General features: G+C 34.4%; 2 protein-coding genes across 3 annotated transcripts in view; one reads left to right on the plus strand and one right to left on the minus strand.

Annotated features, from left to right (window-relative positions):
- The window catches only part of SLC1A2 (Excitatory amino acid transporter 2), a 93,978-nt gene extending 85,541 nt beyond the window's left edge, over positions 1–8,437 (plus strand). Inside the window, exons 9-10 of the mRNA XM_051216718.1 lie at positions 4,469–4,603; positions 7,175–8,437. Coding sequence (XP_051065314.1) covers positions 4,469–4,603; positions 7,175–7,547 — 508 coding nt within the window. The 3' untranslated portion in view covers positions 7,548–8,437. The remainder of the gene's footprint in view (positions 1–4,468; positions 4,604–7,174) is intronic.
- Positions 8,438–8,452: 15 nt separating this feature from the next.
- TPP2 (tripeptidyl-peptidase II Tpp2) overlaps positions 8,453–25,124 on the minus strand; it is a 64,128-nt gene continuing 47,456 nt past the window's right edge. The window contains exons 26-29 of one of the 2 annotated variants that reach the window (XM_035732351.2): positions 19,878–20,394; positions 16,929–17,081; positions 13,926–14,184; positions 8,453–9,118 (exon numbers count right to left, since the gene is read on the minus strand). In XM_035732351.2, the coding sequence (XP_035587559.1) occupies positions 14,080–14,184; positions 16,929–17,081; positions 19,878–20,394 (775 nt within the window). In that variant the 3' untranslated portion in view covers positions 8,453–9,118; positions 13,926–14,079. Of the gene's footprint in view, positions 9,119–11,968; positions 14,185–16,928; positions 17,082–19,877; positions 20,395–25,124 lie in introns of those variants that run through there. The other variant, XM_051216719.1, reaches the window with a different exon arrangement.

Here is a 25,124-nt window from a genome sequence, read left to right on the forward strand (position 1 = left end):
ACCTGTGACAGTCCATTCTCGTTCTCGATGCAGACAAAACCTGATTGCATGTAGAAAAGGTCGTCACTCGGGAACAGGTAAAGTGATTAAGTATAGGTGAATAGTGAGTTACCTCATGTACAGGTTTCACTAAAAGTAGTCACACTAAGTATTATTGGGAAGTGGGAGTTCTCAAATCATTGAAAGGTTGACATCAATGCTAATCTAATTCATGCACAAAAGAATGATTAAAAATGAAAACGACTACACTCTTTTTATGGCTAGGTCCTATGTACATGCTACTCAATAGTCTTATATGAGGACGAAAGAAATATACAATCCATCCAGGTTACCAATGGTTTTCAATTCATGATGTAAACATTTTCGAAATATTCATCAACTCTTGATCTGACATTTCATTCAAGTATCTATGTACAACTAACAACAGATTTTGCGTGCTAAAGAATAAAATGAGGTATAAGTAAAAATTAGTAATTATTTATTAAATGATAAGCTAGTTTTATATTCATCATTGGTTCAAAATAGCCTTGACCAGTGGAGTCCAATCTGTGTTGGATGTAGACAGTTATCCACTTCAGAGATAGTGAATAAAGGGTTGCACGAGATCATGGATCGATTGAAATTATACATTGACATCGTTGGATACCGACTCAGTGGTCTACAGGTTATGTGTACGCGCATGGTACCAAAGGTCCTGGGTTCGAATCCAATATGTGGTATCGTATATGCTCACTGATGAGGGGTCCAGTGCTTTCAGGTTTTCGATGGTAGTCTAGCTTAGATCAACTCATGAATTCAACTATTAAAACGTGTGTATTCGTTCGTTTTGTTTTTTTCTGTTCACCACTCCAATCTTACTTATTTTAACATCATTTACAAACAGTAATTATCTTTTAAAAATTATATATTTCCGTTGTATACCTAACTTGTCCATCATTCTCATATTGTTTTGAACAAAAAGTACTTCCAGGTTCCCCATGGTAGTCTAGCTTCAATTGTCTCATGAATTCAATTATTAAATCACTACAATCTCCACAAAACCCCTGTCCGATTATAATCATCATAAGCTCACTCGTGACTAGCTTGAAGAGGTATTTCTTGGAGTTCTAGTGAGAAGTCCTACCCATGGTAGATCAACCAAGTCTGTTGTGAGATATTACCTCACTGAAGACAATGGTGAACGGTGGCGTAATTTCATGAATTGGTTAAAGTTAAACATTAACACCGTTGGATCTCGGCCGGCTCAGTGGTCTAGTGGTTAAGCGTTTGCGCACGAGACTAATAGGTCTTGGGTTGGAATCTCACAAGACGGGGCCGTGGATGCGCTCTGCTGAAGAATCCCACACTAGGACGAAACAGCCATCTAGTACTTTCAGGTTTTCCATAGTGGTCTAGTTTCAATTGACTCATCAATTCAATTATTAAAATAAGCGAAATAGTTAATAGAATTAAAGAAAAATAAATGATGAACAAAATGAATAACAACTCATTGTTTTATTTATTCAATTCTAATTCCCTTGATAGTTTATTTCTTATTTTCTAGTCAAATTAATTTTTTTCTTAATTTGTTGATGTACCTGTTTTAGGATCATCTATTGTTAGTTTAATTATAATTAGAATCCTATTTTTATTCTTGTTTTAATTACTAACAAGTAATAAAAGTGTTATTTAAATGTATTATTGTATTGTAATATGATTCATTTGAAAATATCCTCAGTTATAAACTATTTCAAATTATTCAACTAAGTATGAACTAAAATGATCATATGGGGTTTTTGTAGTATTCCTGATTTTTTAGTACAGGGTTGTGGAGATTGTTAGATTGAAATTGAGATGATGAACCGATCAACGTTAGATCAGCATTGAAAATTTGAAAACACTAAACGGCCGAATCGTCCTAATATGGGACTCCTCAGAAGTAAGCATCCATGAGAACAAAGGTTCTATGTTTGGTCCCTAGTTGATGAGTAGTAGATACTCACTGCTAAGAAGTTTTATGATACTACGAATTGGTTGTTCGTTACGTTTAGATTTTCGATGGTTTTCAAACTCAGATCGGTTGATGATCTCAATCAATGCTAATTATTTAAATATTTATGAAATCAAACACCTACACATTTCTTAAATAATTAGTGCGTTTATTTTTTTTTCCAGTAATGGTAATGTATTCTATTATTTAAATTTATTTAAACACATAAACATTGGTAAAAGGAGGCACCGAAAACATATGCACCACACAAGTCACTTGATTTGTGTTTGGGCTGTAATACTGCCCGCACGCCCAAATTGGAACAGGTGGTTTTCTGAGAGAGCCACATTCGGAGCCTTTGACCAAAAGAAATAATCCACAAGGCACTGTAGCAACGTCAGAAAATGCAGTCACGTGGTACTCGATGACCAATAATTAGTGTGGCCCTCTAAGAAAACCACCTGCTTCGGTTTGGGCAGCCGTGCAGTATCAGAGCCCACACACAAATCAAGTGACTTGTGTGGTGCATATGTATTCGATGCTCCTTTCTACCAATATTTATGTGTTCAAATGAATAAATAAATAAGTGATACGTTTTATTCTTATGATCCTCGAAAACATACCTAACCAAGGATAATGTCGAAACAGTTCAAATCTTAAATAAATTGTAAAGAGTCAATACTCGTTTTGAATTAATCTCAAATAATTGTATTCTACAGTGACAATCACTGTAATTCTCCACTCATTTATCAAATTAAACCTTAGTGATAATTTTTATACTATTAACAAAAGTTGTAAGTAGTATATAAGCGTTCAAGCAAAACCACCTATACTTTTGGCCAAGGTCTTATTGATTATGACTATTTCAACAAAACTATACCATTCTTTATCACTGAAAAAGTCAACTAGTTATTAACATGTAGTGCATATTATATTATTATATTATTATTAAGAATCCTATCAGTAGAATATGTATTATGTTCACCATGATTTCGTATATCCAATTCTCTTGATAAAGTTCAAATAGAAAAAAGATAGAATGTGTCTAGTAGTGAAAGTCACAATATTTATTTTCTCCTGTTTCAGACTCATTGGCTGAGTGTACTGTAATCTCAGTGAGGATTTTCAACCACACTGTCTATAGCTTCAAACACTCAAATCATTATCCACTTAGCCATTAAGTACACATAGCCACTAGCTTATGCAACGTGAATGGATTTAAGTTCAATCTTATGATGGTTTTAGAATCGAAATTCAGTGAAAAATATTAGAAACAATATGGTCCAATACCAATTTACAAGTTGAATTAAATATTAGATATGTTATATACTGAGAGATATTATTATTTTAATCAGTATATGAATATCTAATTAGAGAGGAGTTTTGTGGATATTATAGTAATTTAATAGATTATTTCATGAGTCTAGTGAAGCTAGACCACCATGGAAAACCCGGAAGCACTGGACGGTCGTTTCGTGGATGCACACTACTAGAGAGTCTCATACTGGGAAGAAACGGTGCTTCAAGGTTTTTCATTGTGGTCTAGCTTCAATTGACTCATGAATTCATCTATCTAATTACTTAATTACTAAGTTGGGGGAAATTTTCATCTTATGACTCAATCTCAAATAATTTTAACTAGATGGAATAATTATATTTCCAGAATTCAATGTTATATATTTAACAAAAGACTAATAAACTGATGACATCTTCAAGGTAAAGTTTTGTAGTTTTCATAGACAATCTACTTAGTAATTATAAGTAGACGCACTTGTAAACAAAAATAGTTCGAAGCCCGCGGGTGAGATTGCGTATGCTCACTGTTAAGGAGTCCCCTACCAGGACGAAACGACCGTCCAGTGCTTCCAGGTTTTCAGTGGTGGTTTAACATTGGTTGTTTCATGATCTTAATTACATCTGGTTTTTCTAATGCATAACTTGTATGAATCACTGCATTATATTGTGATCTATTTAAAATTTGATAACTGTAATCTATTTATATATATATATTACTTAATTACTACCGTTACCTATCCCACATAGAGGAGCATAAATCGCTCACCAGTATTCTCTAATCAACTCTGCTCTAGGTTATCCTTTCCAATTGCTATTGATCCTTTTCATATCTGTTTTCATTTCCCGACGCAGTATGTTCTTTGACCTTTAGTGTATACGCAAATGTATATAGTCTAATTTGTTAATATTGTTTAGTGTTAGAATGGTACAATTGACTGAAGAAAAAAAATAAAACTTGGATAAATGATAACTTTTCTTCTCAGTAATGTGATTCCAAAATGTTAACCAAATAACCAAGTGACTTACAGTTAATATATACATTAGTTACAAGATACTTCTGTGATATTACTTATAAGGTAACTAGTAATGATTAATTAAGAATAATGAAGAAAGATCAGTAATCAGTTAACAATGTATCAATTAAGCTTTAAAACTTCTATTAACTTGTTTATTAAATCATTTTCTATAAATTATTTTTATCAGTTTAACAGCAACGTTGGCAGCAATAGGAGCGGCGAGTGTTCCAAGCGCTGGTTTAGTTACTATGATGTTAGTGCTTACATCTGTTGGATTGCCTACAAAAGATATTTCTTTAATTTTAGCGGTTGATTGGTTACTGTAAGTTTAAAAATAAACAATAGTCTACTTTATTTTATGATAATAAAATTACTTTATAGTTTTACATTAAAAATTGTCTTTAGTTAAACAACTAAAAGTCAATAGATAACATTGTGCTATTAGTAAGCTCTTTAATAGTACACAAACATAACTTCACTCGGGGTCGAACGCATGATTCTCAACCTATACAGAGAATGCATTACTCATAGATCATTAAGTTAGTATCCAACGGAGAAAAATCCTCGATATTGTATAACTTTTATTGATTACAGTTAGTAAAATCTATTTCATTACGATTATGCTTCACCAACCACTGATTACCGTTTCTGAATTGATTTGAAAGAAATAATGAGAGAGTGAATCGCAACTAAGCACATAATTCATATTTGTGTAAATCTATGGGAACTATTCAATTTTACGATATACACTGTTTTCAATTAGGATTTCGAATGATTAATAGAATACTATTTCGTATCGTTATATTTTTGCAGTTCGTTTCAAGTACAATCTATTTGATGATATTTACTAAGTCATAGGAATGAAACAAGGTTGCCTGGGGAACTTCATCACTAAATGAATACGTTTATGAGCAAGTTAGCAAACTGTTGTTCAAGCTATCATTAAACATAAATGATTTGCTTAGCTTCTTCGATATATCATACTATTTCTATTTAAATAGTTTCACTTAGGAAAAGATCTTCATTTATATTCACATAGGAAAGCAGAGCAAATCTCTCAAGCAAAAATCATAAACATCGAAGATTTCATTGATCATTGATTTAATATTAGTCTGTGAGTGTGAACTAAGTTTTCAAAGTTCACTTGGAGTTGTTTTACTTGTATCTTCCCATTGATGTTTAGGACTGCATTTGATGAGTCTCTTGTTAGTATATGTGCATTCTGTGCGAATTGTCATGATATGACCTTAGGTCGCAAGCATTATAAGCATAGATGGATAGTGAATAGTGTTATAACTTGTGAATCTGTGTGCCCTGTTACTGTATAACGCAACGATACAGTCAATCAGAGAGCAGCGAATTATCGATCGAACCAGTGACGCATAAAACACCCGCGAGCAACCTAGAGTCCTAAATGGTCCTGCTTCCCGGCTAGCCTAGACCAGCTAGTTAAGTCCAGAACACCAATCTCAGCCTCTGCAACATGAATCATTTATTTCAAACATACTCGGTTTATATACCAATCAAACAGACCATATCGTACCATAAAATAGGACATAACACTTGTACAAGAATTAGCCAGATGTGGCTGTGAATGAGGGAGGTAGTAATTAATATACTGGGTATAACTCAAGAATGGTAAAACGTATGATAATACTTTATGGGTCAAAATAAAGCTTATAATAAGAGGAATATGAATATGGACAGTTTAGTTACATAACAATTATACGATAAAAATATACTCATAGTATTGGTCCATAAATGGATCCCAAAAGTTACCATTCATTATTCTTGTCGGGATATAACAGCTAGCAGTGGAATCCAGGACGCGCGCCACATCGTCCTATTTAAGATTCGTCAGCTGGGTGTTCCTGCATCTCAGAGTTGATGTTCACTCTGGAACATGAACTCAGTGTTTTCAAAGGAAACAACTAATTGAAAAAATTTAGTTTGTCTGAAAGAATTTCCCTGTTAATAACTATGACTAAGATTTGAAAAATCTACACGTCATTCATTTCTATTAAAGTTGGATAATTTAAATCAGTGGAAACAGAGTAATAAACAATATAACTAATTCATACTAGTTTGAGACTCTTCAATTGTGCAAAAAATACAAGCTAAAACAATGTTGATGTTAACATCTCTCAAGTGTTTAAACAATTGCACCAAAATTTACTTGTCTACATGTTTGATTCTCTCTTTAAAACAAGTGAGAAACGATGTCTTCCCGTCATCTTCGCCTATGCTCGGACAGACCGTAGCCCGGATGCAAACAAGGATGAATTCTACCACCAGTTAACTGTTCTTCTCCAGAAAGTGCGTTCGACAGATATTGTAGTACTAGCCGGAGAATTGAATGCTCAGGTCGGGCGTCTAGGCATAGAAGAGAGTCGTTTAGGTGGCCGATGGGGATTTGCTGGTCGCAGGACAGATAACGGGGACCGTCTACTGCGACTGTGCACAGACCACAACCTGTTTCTGGCTAGCACTAACGTCCGGCACAGTCATTGCCGATGTGCCACCTGGCATCTTCCCTCTGCATCTCAAGCCTGGACTCAGATTGATCACATTGCGATCAGCTACCGCTGGCGTGGTTGTGTAAAAGACTGCCGCTCGTTTTAGAGTACCTATCTGAACTCGGATTATGCCCTTGTTTGCGCTAATCTTACCTTACTTTTCAGTAGCCAACGAACTTTGTATGGAGTATACATATTTGGTGCCCTCTTGTACCAATATTTATGCGTTCAAATAAGTAAATAAATAATAAAACAATTTCATGGACTGTGATGAGAACTGAGTCATAAAATGAACAGAATAAAAAGTCGTTAAGTTTCGCATCAATATCATTATATATTAGTAGGTTTATGGTTTAAATATTCTTTTTCTTTTTCAGTGATCGAATTCGTACTTCAATCAATGTAATGGGTGATGCAGTTGGAGCTGGTATAGTTAATCATTTATGTTATAAAGAATTAGCTCAAAAAGATGCTGAAATTGATAAAGAAATAGATGAAGTTGTAGAAGAATATACACGTGAATTATCTCATACAACTAATATAACAGATCGTGAAAAACGTAATTCATCTAGTATAGGTCGTCATAATAAAAAACGTATGAGTTTAGCTGCAGCAATGCGTTTACAAGAAAATACATCACCACTTGGTACAGTTATGCCAAATCAATCAACAATAAATGAACCAGAATCACCAACATCTAAATCATATTTACCAATGAATATACATCCAAATGATAAAAATGATAATTAATTAATTCATAATTACATTTCTATTATTATTATTATACTTTCTATTATTGAATACCTTGATAGTTTAAGTATATTACTTTATTGAAGTTCTTTATGATACTATTTCACATTTGTTTTTTCTTTCCTTCTTTCATTCTTTACCTTATTTTCATTCAATAGAATTAGACATTTAAAAACTGCTCAGTAACTCCCTTTTTCTTTTCTTTTTTTTTAAGAAAAAACAAAAAAAAAGAAAAAAAAAGAACAAACTTACATTTTGAACTCATGTTTAAGTTTGGAACAAACATTAGTGTAGTATTATTTTATTAAGATAACAAAACAAAACAAAACAAAATTGATCAAACTTTCAATAAAAAAAATCGATAAATTGGTTACTAGATTACATAATTAATAACATTAATTGTAAACTAATAATAATAATAATAATCAATATTGTAAACAATTTCATGATCAGTTTCTTTTTCCATATTCACATGAATTTATATATATAATTCATATTCTCTAGAAAAAAGGGAATAACAATACACAATAGTAAGATGAAGTTACTGAGAGAGAAAGAGAGTGAGAGAGAGAGAGGGACGGAGGGAGGGAGAGATCCGTTGTTCTGAATGTTCATTGTTTATTATTTAATAGTAATTTTGGATAATATAATTATTTTCTATTCAATATTACATACAATTCATTTTCAAGAAGAAAAAAGGGGAAAGAAGAAGAAAAAGAAAAGAGAAAAAAAGGAAAACAAAAAGAAATAAACCGTTTTGATTTATTTAGAATGAATGATTTATTGAAGTATTTATTCATTTTATTTAACAATAATCATTCATTGTACGATTGGCATTTTATGTTGTATCATTGATAATGATAATTCTATACGTATAAATAATAATAATGATAATAATAATAATAATATTTATTAATTTAATATGTTTCACATATATTAGCTGTTCATCATAACTCTATATGATGCTTACTTAATTACTTATGTCTGTTACCTGTCATAAAGGAGCATAGGCTGTTCATCAGTATTCTCCGTTCAACTCTATCCTGTGAAATCCTTTCCAGTTGTTATATATTCTTTTGATGTCTGCTTTGAATCCTTGATGGAATGTGTTCTTTGATTTTCAACTTTCTCGTTTCCCTTCAAGATTCAAAGTAAGTGCTTGTCTTGAGATACAATATGATGATTTTCTCAATGCATATCTTATCCACATCCAATATCTTTTACTAATTTCTTCTTTAACTGGTAGCTGATTTGTTCTCTTCCATAGTAGGCTGTTGCTGATGATATACGGCCAACGAATATTCAGTATCTTACGTAGAAAATTGTTTAGAAATATTTGCACATTTTTGATGATGGCTCTGTTAGAAAACTAACACAGCTCCGTACAATAGAACTGTCTCGACGTTCGTATTAGAGATTCTGACTTATATTGGTTGACAGTTATTTTGAGTTGCATATGTTCTTCAACTGTAGGAATGATTTCCTTGCTTTGCTAATTCTTGTATTTACGTCCGTATCAGATCCGCCTTGTTAACCGATCATGATAACCAGATAAGCGAGTGTTCCACCAACTGTGATGAATAAACTTTACATGATAGCAAATGTATACATGTAAATAATAGATTGTCTGTCACAGTAGATTGAAATATATATATTTTTATATTTCATTAACTTACTAGTAGGTTGTTGATGTGTTAAACATATTTGTCAGCTAAAGATTTATATATTTGTCTTTGAGTACTACTAAAAGTGAGTAATATCAACCGTTTATTCATACTGAAATAGTTGAAGGTAAGTTTAAATCTGTAATCAAATGGTTATAAGTAGATTGTTTAACCCAGTGTTCCACATAGGTTCTTGATAAATATTTTTTATAAGTTATTGTTAAATAAAACCGATTTAACTATGAAGTTCATTAGTGAATCCTTAAGAGGATAAATAATTTCTTCAAGATTCGAGTCAATGTTTCAGGGTTTGACAGACAGTGATAAGATTGAAATTTTGAAGAGGATCAATTGAAAAAAACATTTAATCCACTTGGTATTATTTTACTTGAATCTTCCCATTGATATTTAGGACTGCAATTGATCAGTCTCTTATTGGCATATATGCATATTGTGTGTATCGCCTCGATATTGCCTTAATTTACAAGCATTATAAGCAAAGCTGGATAGTGGATAGCATTGGAATCCAGGACGCGCGTTTCGTCCTATTTGGGACTCGTCAGCTGGATGTACGGTGCTGGGTTCGAGTCAGAGAGTGAACATCAACTCTGAGATGAAGGTACATTCAGCTGACGAGTCCCAAATAGGGCGAAACGCGCGTCCTGGGTACCACTGCTAACCACAATCAATCATTCGAATATCGTTAAATGGACACTAAACGTTAATTTTGGTTATTTCAAGTTAAACTGATCAAATTAGAAAACGAAATTAACATAATTTGCAAACAATTAAAGTAGTTGCATTCATGATAAGCTTAAAAAATCTAAACAGCATTATATTATAGTTTTAAATGGTTCCATCAAGATTTATGATGTGAATCACCAACAAGCATGACAACTAAGTCCAGCATATCCTGCCAATAATCTCTAACCATCTGACAAAGCTTTTTTTTGTTTAGAACATAAAACTATGTGAAATTGTTTAAACATACCACACAATTTTAAATTGAACAGGAGCATTATTAATAATATTAGTCTAAACAAAAGTCAGTCAGTATTCAATAACGTAGGATCTAGTATGAATATGAGAATTCAGTTCAAATGAATTCATATTACACTGAGAGAGGAAATTAACGAAATGGAAATTAAATACAACGAATTGATTTTAAATTCAATCAAAATCTAAACATAAAAGATAAAGAAACGGAATAAGTTAAATAGAAAGTTCAAATGTAACCAAGCTAACTTTTACATCGCTACACTTTAAAACTCTTATACGCACGAACTTTGGTTGGTTGAATACGAGTAACCTTAAGAATACTTTTCTCTCTTTAGTACACATATATATGGGCAAATATTAGATTGTTAACGTGAGTAGAAAACCAAACTAGAAATCCTTTTCCCTAGTAATGATTATTTGAAATGATACTATGTCAAATTTATTGTTGAAACCAAATTAGCTTCGTCTTGATCTATTTGAAGTCAAATAATTTGGTTTGCACATAACTTGTTAGGTTTTCATAAAACACAAAGTACATGCGATAGCCAAGTTATATACACACATATATAAAGACAGTTTATCAGCGTTACATAACTTCTATTAATATCAAATAAATTAAAGAATTTTTTCGTTTACATCACGGACTGATCTTAGTAAAGAAGAACTATTGACAACGAGTAAGCACTGGACAGCTGTTTCGTCTTCATATGAGACTCTTCCAGTATTGCGCAGCCATAACTTTGCCAGAGATCGAATTCAAGAACTTCGGTCACTCTACGAGTGCCTAACCTTTAAAAAATAAATCGGCATCCAATAGTTTAAACTCTTAATTGCAATCGATTTGTGATATAGCTGCAGCCATTCTCAAATGTCACTACTAATTAATAACTATCTCAAACTCGACATGACTGAATTCCACTTGTTACGGCTCTTTATGAACTCCGACATGGACTGATTGAGGGAAAGGAAGGAGAATGGCGATTTGCAAATCTTCGTGCATTCAAGAAAATGGTTATATGCGGCACTATATTACCCCACAAACGCATACACAAAGCTATACGGGTTTCCCCGGGTCACACTACAGAAAATCAGATTGATCGTAATTGCATTACTATGAAATTCAGAAAGTCAATCGAAGACGTGAGAACAAAGAAAGGAGCTGATATAGCATCAGATCACCACTTGTTGGTCGCCGAGATGAAACTGAAGCTAAAGGAGTACTGACCAATTGCAGAAACAGCATTACAAAGGTTTAATACAGCCTTCCTCAACGAATTCACGATAGACTTCAGCAACAGATTCCAAGCCTTACAATATCTATTCAAAGAGGAAATTTTTCTGGAGAGCAACTGGTAAGGGGTCAAACAAGCAATAACGTCAACGTGCCAGGAGCTTCTGGGAAGCAAGAAGCATCACCATATGGAATGGACCCCCATCAAAACCTTGGGCAAGATTCAAGAAAAGAACGGGAAGACAATGATTAACAATAGCCGAACAAGAGCAGAGAAAGTAAAAGCAAAAGCTGAATGCACAGAAGCAAATAAGCATGTGAAAAGAAGTATTAGGGTCTACAAAAAGCACCCAGGAGTACTGGTGGAAAAAGGTGCAAGAGAAGTGTTATAACTTGTGACTGCCGATTAGTGGGAAGTGACTCATCGATCTGACCAAGGACGCGTAAAACACGTGCGATCAGCCTAGAGTTCTGATTGGTCCTGCTTTCCGCCTAGCCCAGCCAGTTAAGTCCAGAACACCAATCTCAGCCTCTGCAACATGAATCATTTATTTCAAACATACTCGGTTTATATACCAATCAAACAGACCATATCGTACCATAAAATAGGACATAACATTTGTACAAGAATTAGCCAGATGTGGCTGTGAATGAGGGAGGTAGTAATTAATATACTGGGTATAACTCAAGAATGGTAAAACGTATAATAATACTTTATAAGTCAAAATAAAGCTTATAATAAGAGGAATATGAATATGCATAGTTTAGTTACTTATTAATTACAGAATAGAAATATGCGTTTAGTATTGGTTCATAAATTGATCCCAAAAGTTACCATTCATTATTGTTACCGGGATATAACAAGAAGGAAATATGAAACAACGAAGAAACTAGGAGGAAAATATGGTAAACCAGAAAGATCAGTCAAGGACAAACAAGGCAAGTTAATCACTAAGATTCAAGAACATAGGAACAGGTATGTAGAGCACTTTGAAGAACTCGATGAATAGACGAGCCCCACTGAACCCACCAGGCATTGAAGCAGTACACACAGACCATCCTATAGATTTCGCTTCACCAACGATCAGCATCGCCATCAGACAAATCAAGAATGGGAAAGCAGTAGGACATGAAAACATACCAACTGAATTACTGAAGTCAAACATGGAAGCAACTGCAAACATGCTTGATCTTTTACTTAAGAAAATTAGGGAGAAAGAACAAGTACCGATGGACTGGAAAGAATAACACCTCATCAAGATATCAAAGAAAAGACATCTGAGCAAGAGTCAGAACTACACAGGCATCACACTTATATCGGTACAAGAAATCATTTTCAACAAAGTGTTGTTGAACAGGTTGAAAGATTCAGTAGACACTCAGCTTCGAGAACGAGAAAATGGATTCCGTAACGATCGGTCGTGCACAGACCAAATAGAGACATTACAAATCATTGTTGGACAAATGTTTATAAATTGTTGTCTATGTAAGATACTGAAGGCCAAAGTACACACTACATCAGGGATGAGAAGTAGACATCAAAAGGATGAATGGTAACTCGAAAGGATTGCCCAGGAAAGAGTTCAATGTAGAATCCTGGTGGGCGTTCTATGCTCGCACAAGGGGTAACAGGCGTAAATACGCATTTCACTAGAACTTCGAGAATTACCACTCAAAATGTATCACTAGTAAGCACACAACAGAGGGGGTTTATAGAGATAGTTGAATTTTCATAGTTAACATAACAAACTGATTTTATATTAACAACAATTGTAAACCAATAAGCACTTGATAGATCTTTCGATGTAGTATAACTTTTCAATGGTTGTTTAACAAAGACCAGTTCAATGATATTCAAATATGAAAATTCAAAAATTTCTATAAACCCCCAGTAGTAACTATTCTGTCTGCCAAAAAAAATCAACACTGATTTTAATTCTCATACCCAAATAAAATTTTACTTTACAGTAAAGATAATTCAAAACCGATTTACATTTATGAACGAACCAATTAGATATAAGAGAACAGATCTTATTTTTGGCGCAAAATTTCTTTATTCATTTAAGTAAATAACATTTTGGCATTATAGATTATATCAGTTCATGATAAAAACTCTTAATATATATTCATTAACCTTAACCATTAATTGTATATCCTAATTCTAACGAGGTATGGCAACTTGGACCGATGCATATATGTGCCTGGTCCTACGTTGTAGCTGACTGACTGACCACGTTATGTATTATTTTTGACTAAATGATTCCTTAAAAGGCTCAATTTATTGATCTTACATCAGATCACATTAACAAATTATATAAATGAATGAAAGTATCATTAATTATTGTACAGTTTTCTTTTTTGGCATCCTTAACAAAATAATAAGTGATAAGTTATAGTTGAATAAAAGTAAACAAGTAAACAATAAGGCATCCACGTAAACACTTGATTACAAAACAAACAAACAAAACAAACAGAACAACTTACAAGATATTGTTACTAAGATACATTCAAGAGAACCATTCAAAAGTATCATTTGTATAATGATGATAGAAAAGGGGTAAGGGGATTTTGAAATTGATCTTCTTTGAAAGACACTATATTTATAAAATATAAATATAAATGAATTGAATAGATTCAATTAATTGTTTACACCTAATAGACTATAATCTCTTTGAGGAAATAATATTGGAGATTGTTGATGTAAGTAAACTGCTAAATCAGACCAATCAATTTGTTTTAGAAGCTAAAAAAAAATAAAAATAAAGTGAACTTATGAGAATAAGAATAAAAAACGAAAAAACAAACAAACCCATGTTGTAAAGTGTTTTCAAAAGATTATTATTATTATTTATTTAAGCACATAAATATTGGTAAAAGGAGGCATCAGATATATATACGCTACTCTTCGTCATTCGATTCGTGTGAGGAATGGACTACTGTTCGGGCGCCCAATCCGAAGAAGATGGTCTAGTTAAGGGTGCCACTACTTTAACCTTTGACCTAGAGGTCTAATCTACAAGACAATGGAAATACGTTAGAAGATGAAGTCTGATGGTAGCCGGTGACCAACGATGGGTTCATACGCCATTTCTTTCCTCAGAATCCTGGAGCTCATGTGCACCATTGGTATGGAATCAGAGTTTTCCAACTCTCCGAGGTGGATCCTGTATATCCACGAACCCGATCAAGGCGCCGGAAACCCGATTTTCGTCATCTCTTTTTCGTAAAAAACACCCTCACAGAGAGAAGGCAGGGAGTACGACTTCTTTGGAGAGGGAGAACGTACTCTCTCCACCCTCTGTCGTACCAGGGCATTTGAGGGTATTAAGTACATGACCAGACTAATAGATGAACGAGCTGAGGATACTAAAATGTTAATCCATAACACTTTAGTTACATGAATTTTATATTATTCAATGCATCCCATATTTGTAGCTAAATGCTTATTTCATTTGCGTTTTAAATGTTCCAAATATCGTAATGACGTGAAAGAGAAATCAGATGCGGAAAACCAATCTACTGTTTAATGTAAAATTATACAGTGCTTTCGTAAAATATGAAAATCAAACATTAAATATATTATTTGAACATCTTCCTTCATTTGCCCTGTACGTGCTTCATGATTCTTCCAATCCTGTTGTTGCTCTCTATTTCCCTTCATATTCTCTTCGATTCGATCTTCTGCTGGCATGCATTCTACTTCCGATTGCTGCCACATACTACTTATATCTGTCAGCATAAGTAGCATACACTACAATAGTAGTAAACCTTCATAAATCAGTTTTTTCAGTTATCTAGTTTTATGTTTACTGACTTCTTACACTCTGATTAAAGTTCAATTAAATAGTCCTTATCAAAGTTTGGTCACGGAGTCAATAACTCAATTTTCTTAATGCTAAATATTTTCCTCAAATTGCTTAAAACAGACAATTGACCCTAATCTACTTAGTAAAAATAATTACTTAGAAGATGACTCGATCATCGGGAAGAAGAAGACGCCGAACACATTTCATGTTTTTATCTATATAGTAGGCTAACTGCCATTTGTACCTACCACAGTTAACGTAACTATTAGATAGGCCATGTACGTCATTCAAATGAATTCTCGTTTGCTTAAGTTGAGTGACTTAATGTGGAATTAAATTTCGGTACCTAAACTATTTGCGAAATCAGAAGTTACTAAGACAATAATAAAAAGATATATCCATAGAGTAAGAAAAGCTTTTAGTTATCAATACAAAAGTATACACCATTCGCTTTCTCAAACTGAAATGCAATTTTCTGTAAGCCTTTGTTGAAATATGGTAATTTGCTTATTCCTAAACAATTCACTATAAGAATTCTTTGACACGAATGAATAAAAATGGTTTTCTTGAGATTTTATCATTTGGGTTGGATGAATAACGAGTGGAAAGAGCTGGAAAGGATTGCCCAGGACAGGGTTGGATAGTGAGTGCTGGTGGGCGACTTATGTTCCTCCACGAAGAGTAACAGACGTAAGTAAGTAAGTAAGTAAGTAAGTGAAATCATAACGCTTTTATTATCTTTATAGATAAAATCATTAGTCCAAACCCTATTTCATTGGTGTCATTATTCTCAGTACATGTGTTCTAACTTGTACTTCAATTCAGCTTCTAGTTATTAATGAAATATTCTATACGATTACAAAGGTAGTCAGTCAGTCATAAGCAACCTAAGATCGGAGGCATAGATGTGTATCACTTTCAATAACTATAAATTTCATCAATACAACCGTAAGAATATCTCAACACAACAGAAAATTGACGAACTCATGGAAAAGTATCGTTATGATAGTAAAAGAATAAAAACTCGAGAAGGAAATTAGGGAATAACATTAACAAAATAATAATAATAATAATAACAGGACTCGAAATTCAAAACAGTACATGTGTGATATATGCTACTTATGTTGACAGATATAAGTAGCATGAAACATCAATCAAAAGTGGAATGTCTTGTAACAGGAGATTGAGAAGATTGGAATGAGGAGAAAAGAGTAGAAAATTGAAAGCTATCATGATAGCAACATGAATGGAGGAACAATGAAGTTTTTTTAAGAACCAATTCAAAAAAATGTGGAAATAATGTATTTAATGTATGATTCCATATTTTACTAAACCACTGTGTAATTTTCCCTTAAACAATAAATCGGTCATCCCAACCTGAGTGTTCATTCACTACATATGCATCTTCCCAATGATAAACAATTTTAAGTTATGTTAGTTAAATTTTTTATTCTTTCATTCTGATTCCAACCAAAAGTCTATAATTGCATACACAGTTCATATAAACAACTTAATGACTATGTTTACTGACGATCATGTGTTGATTTGATCTGTCATAACATTTAGAAGAATTCACACTGAACTAGTATTCTAATCCATATTCATCTTATAAACTTTCAGATTTTAACAATAAACATGTTTGGTATTTATTTAATATAACAATAAATAGTCATTAATATACCCATGTTAGCCAAGGAAGAGTTGATTTAGCTATCTCTAAAGAATTTTCTAAAGTTGCATGACACTGACGTAGGACTCCAAATGAAGATGTAGGTGAAGATGGAAATGCACAGTTAATAATACCTCTTAATGCTCCGACAGGAGGTTCATCAATCTAAATAATAATAAAAAACAAAATGAAGAAACGAATTACAGTCTTAAAGTAATTGAAACAATGTGAGTAATTCATGAAAAATGGTAAATTAGTGCCTTAAAGCATTTAGCTTTCAATTAAACAACGTTGAAATTTTGAAATCAAGTTTGTCTCGTTTCTTTTAGTCTGTCCGATAGTATGCTACTAGAACGATATGGAAGATCTACCTAAAGGAGTTGGAAGACCCTAATTTTGAACAAATGGTGCATATGGGCTCATAAAGAATATACGACGACCACACAAATTACACACTCAAAATGTACCCCATCAAACACTAGTAAAAAAAAAACAAGTCGGGTGAAATAACTACGTTATTTTCAAGGTCATTCATGAGTTCTGAGAATGCAAGAGTAAAGCAGAAGAAATATCATAAAGAACATGAGTAATTCTTATTTTGGCAAAGATAAGGGAAAACGAAAGGACATTTTAGCTGTGTTCTGGAAGAATGATTACCCGCCTAACATCTCATTCAGTACATGTTTATTAATGCGACACATCATTCAGGAAGTTAGAACATACGTTACTTTTTGACAAATATCAATCAAAACAGTCAAAGGGTGAGCTAGAGGCGTATGATGGTAACAATTCTACTGTCAACAACAAACGGTTACATTCAAAACTATTAAAATCCAATGATTTGATGCACATGCTGATGATATTGTGAGATTTGTTTCTTGATTTATCTAATGGAAAATATTTCAGTCGAAATAAATAAAGCGTTTGAACAACCTTAATTAAGTGTAAAAATTACTATTTTAGTTATCATGATCTGAGATAAAAAAAATGGGCTCTCATAAAGATATTTTCATTCCAGGACAGATCAAGCTATGTAAGAAACCCATATTAACTTAGTATTTCACCATTTTCAGTCTGATTCTACCCAGTTTATTGTAAATCTCTGTTATCTATATAAAATGAAAAATCTCAGTAATAGTTAAGTGAAATTTAATACAGAAGCCTGTGGACTACTACATGGAGGATAGGGTTAATACAAACTAATGACCCGTTCTAGTCATTAGTTCATGAATTGCTGCTATACTGAGTTGCCAATGACTGTTATCTTTGAATAGTCAATATTTTTTTGTTCACGAACGCAGATTAACTCAAACGTTTAATTCCTATGATAGTATATCCTCCAAAGATGAAATATTAATCCCTAACAGCAAATAAAACTGAACAATCATGAAGAGATCGACTAAGTTCTAGGAAATTAAGTCTATAGTTCCACTACATTGAAGTTATCTATAAACCTAAATAAATCATTGAAATGGAGAATTTCTAAACAGTTACTAAAAGTCATCCAGAAAATTACTTGATACATTTATACCTATAATAGTTTACGTTTTGAGGTCCTGCGTGAAGAAATTCGTGAACAAGTTTGTATATTCTTGAAAGATAACTTTTAAAAAAAACTGGTTTGTAGTACATTTTTACACAGCCTTATTTAGAAGCTTTCTTCCAACGAGTTAATTGTTAATATAGCCTTTGGAGTTAACATTTAATCAGATATAAATGTGTAAATGTGAAAAAATCCATTTATTGAGTGCGATAGTATCTCAGTGGTTAAGTGGTTCAACTTTCAGTCCCTAAGTCGAATGTTTGAAACTTAGTCTATCTGTGGTGTATGCTACCCATGTTGACAGATATAAGTAGTATGTAGCACCAATCTGAATGGGAATGTCTGCCAGTAGAAGATTGGAATGAAGAGAACAGGAAGTGAATTGGAGAGTAATCGAGGAATAATTAAAAGTACAAAGTTTTGATTGAGATCATGAATTGATCTATCTTGGACGATCATTGAAAACCTGGAAGCACTGGATGGTCGTTTCTTCTTAGTATGGGACTCCTCAGAGATGCGTATCCACTATCCCGCACACAGAATTCGAACCCAGGACCTCTGATCTCACGCACGAATGCTTAACCTCCAGACTACTGAGTCGGCATTCAATGGTGTTAATATCTAAATTCAACCAATCCACGAAATTACACAAATATCTTCCATTGTCGTTGTTGGGTAACTGCCTCACACCCGACACAGATTGGCTCCACTGATCACGGCTTCTCACATAGATTATGAGTCTATAAAAAAATAATGTGTATTGTTGACTATTCATTTAACCTTCGAGTATTCTGATTGTGACAGTTAAAGACATGAGGATTTTGGGGGGTGGGGTAGGGCGATTAATTGCACGCATAAGTACAGTAATGTTGTCATTGAACTCAGTGTTAATGACGTATATGAAAACGTGGGAGGGTCGTGAATGCGCACTAATGAGAAGCTCCATATGAGGACGAAACAGTTATAAGTTTTTATTGGTTTTAAATTGTGGTCTAGATAAGTGATTTAAATGAGAACTCTACGACCGCCATAAGGCCCTATACTGTTAATAATCATATGCTTACCAGTGACTAACTTCAAGATACAATTTATGGAGTTCTACTGAGAAGACGTGATCAGTGTTTTGGGAACAGTTATCTACTACAGATAATGAAAGATGGTTGTACAATATCGTTAATTAACCAAAGTTAAATATATGAGCCATCGGATATGAAATCAATGGTCTCAAAATTAGGCATTTGCAAACGAAACTGAAGGTCTTTGGTTTGAAATTAAATTGGCGAAATCGTAGACATATACTTCTGTGAAGTGTCTTATTGAACAAACATTCAGTCCAGTGTTTCCTAGTTTTCAACAATGATCTAGCTAACATTAATACATGATTTAAAGCATTGAAATATTATTATTATTAATCTTACTTGATATAATAAACGAAGAAAATAATAAATAGCTTCAGCATATTGTTGTTTAATTATCATATATAAAATAAAAAATGTAATTAATCTTCCACCAATTGAACCATAATTCATTGATGATAAATTTTCATTAACTGTACAATGGGTTGATAGAAGAAGCCAATTAGGTAAAGCATTATTACCTAATTGAATATTCAATCCAATAGAATCATTACTTAAGATTGTTTGACTAATTAATTTCATTAAACGTTCATAAATATGATCAAGATATTGAATTAATTCAATACAAGATAATGATGGTAATGATTGTTGATCAAGTGGATCATTTGAACATGTCATTTTAGATTCAATAAAGTTATATAATGACCATTTATATTGATTTGTATAAATCAATTGATGTATATAATTTAAACAAATTAAACGTTCAGCAATAAGACGACCATAACGAGTCAGTATATCTATAAGACGTAATTTGAATTCAATGGCACTAATTCCCATGGGTTTTTGATTATTGTTCTTGCTGTAAAGAAAAGTAAACAAAAACAAAAACAACAACAACATCAAAAAACACATTTTGATGATAGAAAACGTTAATGAAGTCAGTCCAGATGGTATTGTGAACATGAATAGAAACTCTTTACGTTACTTGTTGAAAGAAAAAAAATGAGGAAAAGATGTTGATAAATGAATTTCACAAGCTTAGCAAAGATTTGGTGATTGAAATATATCATCCTTGTTTGGTTTCAACCTGGTAAAGTTGTAGAGGCTGGTATTACATCGAGCTCATATAGGTTATTCTGGCCTATGGACAGATTGATCTATTCATTCTTCACAACCCTGAAGCTTATTCGCTTATCAAGCTCGACTGTTTTATGTAAGCGTATACGTGTACATTTTTTATCTTACCACATGTCTGTAACTTATTTCTGTCTGACTATAAATATCGATTCAACTCCGCCTGTAGCTCTTCTAGAGTTACTGCCGGTCCCAAGCCCGGGTAAAGGAGGAGGGTTGGGCATGGGGTTAGCGTCCCCATCCCGTAGAAAACTAACTCGCTAAAAAAACGCTTACCAGAAAAAATAATTCAAACCATTTTAACTCTGCCCTGAGAGTTAGAAGGTCTTCATTTAGAAGAATTATGACGCTTCATGGTGAAAGCCGAGTTCCTTCGGAAGCCACGAGGCCGATGCCCCTTCTAACAACCAGAGCAAAAATTTTTATAGGTACATGGAACGTTAGAACAATGTGGGAAACCGGGAAGACCAGCCAAATAGCAACGGAAATGAGGAGATACAACTTAGCAGTACTGGGAATCAGCGAAACCCACTGGACCCAAGCTGGACAGAAAAGGCTAGCTACGGGAGAGATGCTGCTATACTCCGGTCACGAAGAGGAAAATGCTCCACACACTCAGGGAGTTGCTCTAATGCTGTCCAAAGTAGCACGAAATGCACTTGTAGGATGGGAATACCACGGATCCAGAATCATCAAAGCATCATTCAAAACAAAGAAGGAGGGGATCTTAATGAATATTATCCAATGTTATGCACCCACCAATGATAGCAACGACGACATTAAAGATCAATTCTACGAGCGGCTGCAGTCAATCATAGAGAAATGCTCAAGAAAGGACCTCACCATTCTGATGGGAGATCTAAATGCCAAGGTCGGAATAGACAACACTGGATATGAAGATATTATGGGACGACATGGACTGGGAGAGAGGAACGAAAATGGAGAAAGATTTGCAAATTTGTGTGCATTCAACAAATTGGTCATAGGAGGCACAATATTTCCACACAAGCGTATACACAAGGCTACATGGATCTCACCGGACCACACTACAGAGAACCTGATAGATCATATTTGCATCAACAAAAAATTCCGAAGGACAATGGAAGATGTGAGAACCAGGAGAGGTGCTGACATAGCTTCAGATCACCACCTAGTTGTAGCCAATTTAAAACTGAAGCTAAAAAAGAACTGGACAAGTGGACAAACAGCAATACAAAGGTTCAATACAGCCTTCCTTCAAGATACTGACAAACTCAATGAATTCAAGATAGCTCTCAACAACAGATTCCAAGCCTTTCAAGATCTACTGAAGGAAGAAGAAACTACCATGAAGGACAACTGGAAAGGCATCAAAGAAACATTGACTTCAACGCGTCAAGAGGTTCTGGGCCTAAAGAAACACCATCATAAGGAATGGATCTCTATAGAAACACTGGACAAGATCAAAGAAAGGAAGAACAAGAAGACAGTAATTAACAACAGCCGAACACGAGCAGAGAAAGTCCAAGCACAAGCTGAATACATAGAAGCAAACAAGCAAGTGAAGAGGAGCATTAGAGCCGACAGGAAGAAATACGTGGAAGAATTAGCAACGACGGCAGAAAAAGCTGCTAGAGAAGGAAATATGAAACAGCTCTACGATACAACGAAGAAACTATCAGGGAAATACAGTAAACCAGAGAGGCCGGTCAAAGACAAAGAAGGCAAGCCAACCACTGAAATTCAACAATAGCGAAACAGATGGGTAGAATACTTCGAGGAACTCCTGAATAGGCCGGCTCCAATGAATCCACCGAACATCGAAGCAGCACACACAGATCTTCCTATAGATGTCAACCCACCAACGACGGAAGAAATTAGAATGGCCGTCAGACAAATCAAGAACGGGAAAGCAGCAGGACCCGACAACATACCAGCTGAAGCACTGAAATCAGACGTCGAAGTAACCACAAGCATGCTTTACCTTCTATTCAGAAAGATTTGGGAGGAGGAACAAGTGCCGATGGACTGGAAAGAAGGACACCTCATCAAGATTCCAAAGAAAGGAGATCTGAGCAAATGTGAAAACTACAGAGGCATTACACTACTGTCAATACCAGGGAAAGTCTTCAACAGAGTGTTGCTGAACCGGATGAAGGATGCAGTAGACGCCCGAATTCGAGATCAACAAGCTGGATTCCGAAAGGATCGGTCGTGCACAGACCAAATTGCAACACTACGGAACATCGTCGAACAATCAGTTGAGTGGAACTCATCACTATACATCAACTTCATTGATTATGAAAAGGCATTCGACAGTGTAGATAGGAGGACATTATGGAAACTTCTTCGACACTACGGAGTTCCTGAGAAGATTGTCAATATTATCCGGAACTCATACGACGGACTACAGTGCAAAGTAGTGCATGGAGGACAGCTGACAGATGCATTCCAAGTAAGGACCGGAGTCAGACAAGGCTGTTTACTCTCTCCCTTCCTCTTTCTTCTCGTGGTCGACTGGATTATGAGGACCTCAACATCTGAAGGAAAACACGGAATACAATGGACAGCTCAGAACCAATTAGACGATCTGGACTTCGCAGATGACCTAGCCCTCCTATCACGTACACGTGAACAGATTCAGATAAAGACAGCCAGTGTGGCAGCAGTCTCTGCATCAGTAGGCCTCAGTATACACAAAGGGAAAACCAAGGTCCTCAAATTCAAAGCGGAGAACAGCAATCCAATCACACTTGATGGCGAAACTCTGGAAGATGTAGAATCCTTCACATATCTGGGAAGCATCGTCGATAGACATGGAGGTTCAGATGCAGACGTAAAGGCGAGGATTGGCAAAGCAAGGGCCGCATTCCTACAATTGAAGAACATATGGAACTCAAAACAACTTTCAACCAATATCAAAGTGAGAATCTTCAATACGAACGTCAAGGCAATTCTACTGTATGGAGCTGAAACTTGGAGAACTACAACAACCACAATCAAGAAAGTACAAGTATTTATAAATAGCTGTCTACGCAAGGTACTCAACATCCATTGGCCGGATACCATCAGCAATAGCCTTTTGTGGGAGAGAACAAACCAACTTCCGGCTGAAGAAGAAATTAGAAAAAGACGATGGAAATGGATAGGACATACATTACGCAAATCGTCAAACTGCATCACGAGGCAAGCCCTAACTTGGAATCCTGAAGGGAAGCGAAAAAGAGGAAGGCCAAAGAACACATTACGTCGGATAATAGAAGCAGATATGAAAAGGATGAATTACAACTGGAAGGAGCTGGAAAGGATTGCCCAGGACAGGGTTGGATGGAGAATGCTGGTGAGCGGCCTATGCTCCTTCACGAGGAGTAACAGGTGTAAGTAAGTAAGTAAGTAAGTAAGTAAGTAAGTAAGTAAGTAAGTAAGTAAGTAAGTAAGTAAGTAAGTAAGTAAGTAAGTAAGTAAGTAAGTAAGTAAGTAAGTAAGTAAGTAAGTAAGTAAGTAAGTAAGTAAGTAAGTAAGTAAGTAGTAAGTAAAGTAAGTAAGTAAGTAGTAAGTAAAGTAAGTAAGTAAGTGAAGTAAGAGTAAGTAGTAAGTAAGTAGTAAGTAAGTAAGTGGTAAGTAGTAAGTAAGTAAGTAGTGGTAGTAGTAGTAAGTAAGTAAGTAAGTAGTAAAGAAGTAAGTAAGTAAGTAAGTAAGTAGTAAGTAGTAAGTGTAAGTAAGTAAGTAAGTAAGTAAGTAAAGTAAGTAAGTAGTAAGTGAAGTAAGTAAGTAAGTAAGTAAGTAGTAAGTAAGTAGTAAGTAAGTAAGTAAGTAAGTAAGTAGTAAGTAAGTAAGTAAGTAAGTAAGTAAGTAAGTAAGTAAGTAAGTAAGTAAGTAAGTAAGTAAGTAAGTAAGTAAGTAAAAATATCGATTCACGTATGGTTCAATTGAGTTGGCTCACTCGTCTTCACCATTGGGCATCATTTTGTTTTGCATTGCTTTCCGATCAACCTTTGTACGAAATAAACATATCCAAAAGTCCATTCTCGTATTTGGCTTATTTAATTCCGTTATTCACTAACGCGATTTAAGTCGATAATTATATACGAGGATTGGCGACATGTATATTTCGATAACGATAATCACACGTTCGAATTGCAGTCAAATATTACTGAGCCACTAAAAAGTCCCGTTATTGAGGTGACAACATAATGGTAGGAAAAATGATTTATTATAGAATAACTGGATTGTGGCATTCCACAAGGCGTTTCGTTATGTTTGGACATATAATAATAACGATATCAGACCAGTTGAATAAACTGGTGGCTATCTGGACTCAATAGCTCAGTGGATAACGGGATTAGAGATTTGAAGGAAAACGTACTGAACTCAAGTCTCCGTGTGAACAGCTAGATCTAGTCAGCAAGCCTTAAATATGACGAGGCATGTTTCCTATACTCTGTTGTTTGCCACAATCTAATTTTACCAGAACGT

This window comes from Schistosoma haematobium, chromosome 6 (assembly GCF_000699445.3).
Source record: "Schistosoma haematobium chromosome 6, whole genome shotgun sequence".
Lineage (NCBI taxonomy): Eukaryota > Metazoa > Platyhelminthes > Trematoda > Strigeidida > Schistosomatidae > Schistosoma > Schistosoma haematobium.